Source organism: Corylus avellana, chromosome ca5, assembly GCF_901000735.1.
Source record: "Corylus avellana chromosome ca5, CavTom2PMs-1.0".
NCBI lineage: Eukaryota > Viridiplantae > Streptophyta > Magnoliopsida > Fagales > Betulaceae > Corylus > Corylus avellana.
Window position 1 is genome coordinate 31,254,107 of NC_081545.1, and position 5,098 is coordinate 31,259,204.

The window sequence follows — 5,098 nt, forward strand, 5'->3', positions numbered from 1 at the left end:
AGGGTTTAGTTTTTATTGCAAAAGGTACCTCGGGTTTACATAAAAACAGAAATGGTACCTCCGTCTTAATTCCATCCAAAATTTGACGGAAAACCACATTAGCATCATTAAAAAATCAACATGTGTCCATATACCTAATTAAAATTTTTTTTAAAAAAAATTTAAATTAAAAACATTAAAAAATTATATTTAATTAAATTAAAAAAAATAAAAATAAAAATTTGGGGGTGGCCTTAGCAACCCCCTTTGGCCATGGGGTGGCCTGGCCACCCCCATCTGGCACCCCCACGGCCAAGGGGGTGGGTCGGCCACCCCAAGGGGCAAAATGGGGGTGGCCGGAACCATCCCCAAACCCATAGCCACCCTCAATATATATATATATATTAAATTTAATTAAATTAAAATTTTTGATGTTTTTAATTTTTTTAAAAAATTATTTTTAATTAAGTATATGAACACGTGTTGATTTTTTAGTGGTGCTGACGTGATTTTCTGTCAAATTTTGGACGAAATTTATATGGAGGTACCATCTCCGTTTTATATATACCCGAAGTACCTCATGTGATAAAAACTAAATCCTATGGGGTAAAAAATAAAATTATTAAAGTATAAGGAGCAAAAGAGTATTTAACATAAAATTAATGAATTATGGTAGAATGAGACATTTAACACGAAGTTGTCACCCATATTCACATCCTTATTCGAGCCCAATCAATAAAAGCGGCCAGGGCCCAATCCCAGTAGGTAACTGGGCTGACATGGGCCTCTATCTCAAGCCCCGCATCAAATAGTCAAAAAATAAAAAACAAAACAAAAAACAAAAGGGTTAAATACCAAATACCTCATGGGGTTTCATTTTTATCACAAGACCTCCTTGGGGTTTTGATAAAGGACCAAGTTAGTCCATCCGTTAGTTGACTATTAGGACTGACACGTAGACCAATCAAATGTTGACACGTGGCACATATTTAATTTTTTTTAAAATTAAAAAAAAATTGGGTGGGTCATTTGGGGGTGGCTTGTAAAAACTGGGGGTGGCTCGGCACACCCCCATCCGGCCAGATGGGGGTGGCCCCATGGCCAAAGGGAGGGGCCGAGCCACTCCCAAATGGCCAAGGGGGTGGCTCTCAATTTTTTTTCTTTTTTTTTTTTTTTTTTTTTTTTTTTAAAAATACATTTTTTTTAATTGAAAAAAATTTTAAAAAATTAAATAGGTATCACGTGTCAACATCTGATTGGTCTACGTGTCAATCCTAACGGTCAACTAACGGATGAACTAAATTGGTCATTTATCAAAATCCTATGAGGATTCTGTGATAAAAATGAACCCCCAAAGAGTAAAAATAAAGTTACCAAATTCCATGCGATATTTGGTATTTAACCTAAAACAAAAAAACAAAGAAGAAGAAGAAAGCCATTATTCGCAGAATCTCAGCGAAACTACACGAGGTTTTTAGGGTTTTGAGATCTAAAAGCATTTACCTCTTCCTAGGGTTTTAGAAAGAATACTCTCTGTGCGTGTGTGTTGGTGAGAATGAGGCCGCTAAAGTTTCATGAGAAGAAGCTGCTGAAGAAGGTTAATTTTTTGGAGTGGAAGAAAGAAGATGGTCACAGAGAGGCCTCTGTTATTCAACGCTACCTTCTCACTCACCGTGACGATTACAAGAAGTACCCTCCTTCCTTTTTGATGTTCTCCTTTTCTATTCAAAACCCACAAATTGTTCTTAGCTTATTTTATGCTTTTCAGCTAGTTTTTTAATTTTGTTTTTGGAAAAAAAAATTGGGAATAGGTATTCGGGTTTGTGCCGGATGGTGCAGAAGCTAGTGAATGCTTTGATGAAGATGGACTCGAAAGACCCCTTTCGGATTGAAATGACTGATATGCTGCTCGAAAAGCTGTGAGTTTGTTCGCTTCCACTTTTATTATTATTATTATTTTTTTATTTTTATAATTAAACTCTAGCATTAAGAGAAATAGAACCGAGAAAAAAAAAAAAGGATAACTGGAATGTTTAATAATTTTTTAAAAGATTTTTTGTTTTGTCTAGTACGTGTACTTCAATCTTAAATGATGTTGCTGGAGGTGAGAAATTTGATTGGGATTGAGTTGAAAACTCAAAGAGCAGATGCCGATATGGTCTTTTTAATCGACATGATTTAAAAAGAATCAAGTTGATAATAATGTTAAGATGAGCTCAACTCGTATGTAGATTGGCTTGAATTATAGTTACCTGAATTCTTTTTATTATGCCATATAGTAATTCTTGAATGGTAGGCACATATGTACTATTTAGAGTTGAATTATAACAAAGCTTTGGTGAAAGAAGGAAAAAGAAAAAAAGAAAGATGAGCTCCAATGGGTGCTGGCTTTGACAACCATGTTTTAACTTATTTTACACTCTCGGGTGGCCAAGAATTTCATCCCATAATTTTGGTTATTTTGCTTCCAAATAACATATCCATGATAGAATGTCGGTCATCTTGTCGGCAGCTTTAAAAAAGTTAAACTTCTTCTCAAGGTAAACATGCTTAGGGAGCTGATGTTCAGTTTTGCAAATAAATTGACTGCCATAGTTCCCTAATTTGATATAGAGATCCATTCTCAGAGGCCTGTATAAATTGTTGCCGAATAATTTCCAACTGCGAAACTTTCACTTTCTTTATATTTATGGAGAGAAACTAGTCTGTTATACTTCTTTGTTGCAGTGCTTGTCACAATGTTACTTTTTCATTAGATTGCTCTGAATGCAACCTTTAAAGTGTGGGACCTTGCATAAATAATTGTAATTATCCCCAAGGTCCCCAACTTGCGGATTAAAGGTTTGCAATCCTATTCTTGTGATCAGTAAGTGCAAATGTACCTGCAATTGATTTGTGTAGTTGAAGGGAATGCATCTAGAACTGCCTATTCAAAAATTTGCTGGTGAAAAGCTACTTACTCAACATCTAAGAAAGCATCTCTTAAGCCAGGCAATCAAATTTTGTTCTGTCATCCCTCTGGGGATTTTTCATACATTTTCTGCACCATGCGGATTCAGGTCATAAGGCAGAATGGTCACCTACCCAAAATGTTTTTAGGAGTCTTGATCTTCCTGTTTCTAAAGCAGAAGGTGTCTTGAGCTGTCTAAGCAAGATCTTTCCTCCCATTTTTAAAATACATTCTTTACATCATCATAGTTTTTGAGGCAATGGAACTAGGGTCTTTAATACGTGTTGATATATGGCATATTTAGCCTGAAGCTCTTAGGGACTGACAGCCATTGTCTATAGATGGCAGATCAGGATGATTCCATTGCCATGTAGCTTGAACAGGGGCGGAACCAGGATTTTGAGTGTGGGGGGACGATTTTTTTTTTTTTTTTAATTGAAAGAGTAGGCCGGAGAGACTAATTATGGCTATTCTACCTGGACGTGACCATAATAGCACTTACCGAATACGTAGATATAATTTCATAGTAAATCACAAGTCATTTTTGTTAAAATTTTATTATAGTTACTTATTACCACTAACAAGTGAAAGAATGCCAAATAAATTAATGAATCCAAACCCATCAAATATTTAAGTTAATTAACAACAATGAAAGCTAAAAACAAAGTCTTGTTGCAGACAAACACAAGGGAGTAAAAAATTAATTTGGGGGGACAAATTTCTAAATTTGGAGAGACAAATTTCTAAATTTAAGAAGCAAATATATAAATATACCTATTTTAATGAAAATTTCAAAAAATTTGGGATGTAGTTCCGCCCTTGAGCTTGAATGAGGCTGTCATCTTGAACTCTAATGTGCGAATGAGCTCCAGCCAATATGAACACTCTTACCGCATAAGAAGTGAATGGAGGGTGTGGTTGTAACCCACTGTGTTAGTGTATAACTTAGCAATCTTAAAAAACGAAAAAAGTTATTTTACTCCCATATTCGTATTTCAGGTCTTTTAGACTATTTTTACTCCCATATTCGTTTTTCGGGTCTTTTGGACTACTTTTATGTTTGTTCCAAGGGTATGATATGTAAGAGGGTAGTGAGAACTAAATCCTTATTTGGATGGTGTAATACTGTTGTCGTTTCAACTGTCATTCATTGTTGAAGAGTTTCTGTTGACTCGTGTGTTTTTGTCAATGACAGGTACGACATGGGTGTAATACCATCCAAGCAAAATATCGATGCTCTGAAAGTGTGTGAACGCATAACAGTGTCATCCTTCTGTAGGTAAGAAAAAGCTTCACAAATGATTTCTTTCCATTCCTTTCCAGATAAATGGACTTTGGGTTCTGTTGACGCAGCCACTATGTCGGTGCAAAGCCTCTTCCTTCATTGGTATTGATAAGTGACATTAATTCTGTTCATTTGTCCACCTTGCAGACGTAGGCTCGCCACTGTTTTGGTGCGGTTGAAGTTTTGTGAACACTTGAAAGAAGCTGTCACATACATTGAGCAGGGACATATACGAGTGGGTCCTGAGACTGTAACTGACCCAGCATTCCTTGTAACGAGGAATATGGAAGACTTCGTTACGTGGGTAGATTCATCCAAGATCAAGAGAAAGGTGCTGCAGTACAATGATCAGTTGGACGACTATGATGCGATGGCCTGAGAGTAGCACAAGATTTTATTTTTTTTTTCTCCTTTGGGCTGGATGAAGTAAATTGTTTAGTATTGATTCATATATAATGTAGCAAAGATGAGGCTATAACTTCTCTCGGTCTCAGAAGTCTTCCAGAGAATGGTTTGTTATCACATGTGGCTATTGAGGAAATTGGTGGATACTTTTCTATCACATGTTGCTATTGAGGCAATTGGTGGATAGTTTTCGTCTTTTTTTTTTTTTTGTTTAATTTTTTTTATGATTATTGATCATTATGTATATTGCTTTGCTGAAGATGTTGATCATATATTAGATTCATAAAAAAATAAAAAAATAAAAAATCATCTTTTCAAATGTTGGTGAAACTACTATATCAGATCAGTGAACTGTTAAACGGTCGACGAAACAGGTATATCAGAGGCTGATAAATTTCTAGAACACCAGAGGACATTTTTTGGGAGAAAACAATTTCATTTTCATTACCAAGGAGCAATACATGCTAATATGTTATAAA

General features: G+C 35.6%; 1 protein-coding gene across 1 annotated transcript; it reads left to right on the forward strand.

Annotated features, from left to right (window-relative positions):
- The first annotated feature begins 1,408 nt into the window (after positions 1-1,408).
- Positions 1,409-4,805, forward strand: LOC132181021 (uncharacterized). Its single transcript, XM_059594062.1, has 4 exons — positions 1,409-1,668; positions 1,791-1,898; positions 4,125-4,208; positions 4,362-4,805. The coding sequence occupies exons 1-4, from the start codon at positions 1,535-1,537 to the stop codon at positions 4,591-4,593; spliced, it is 558 nt and encodes a 185-aa protein (XP_059450045.1). The 5' UTR covers positions 1,409-1,534; the 3' UTR covers positions 4,594-4,805.
- Positions 4,806-5,098: the final 293 nt, after the last annotated feature.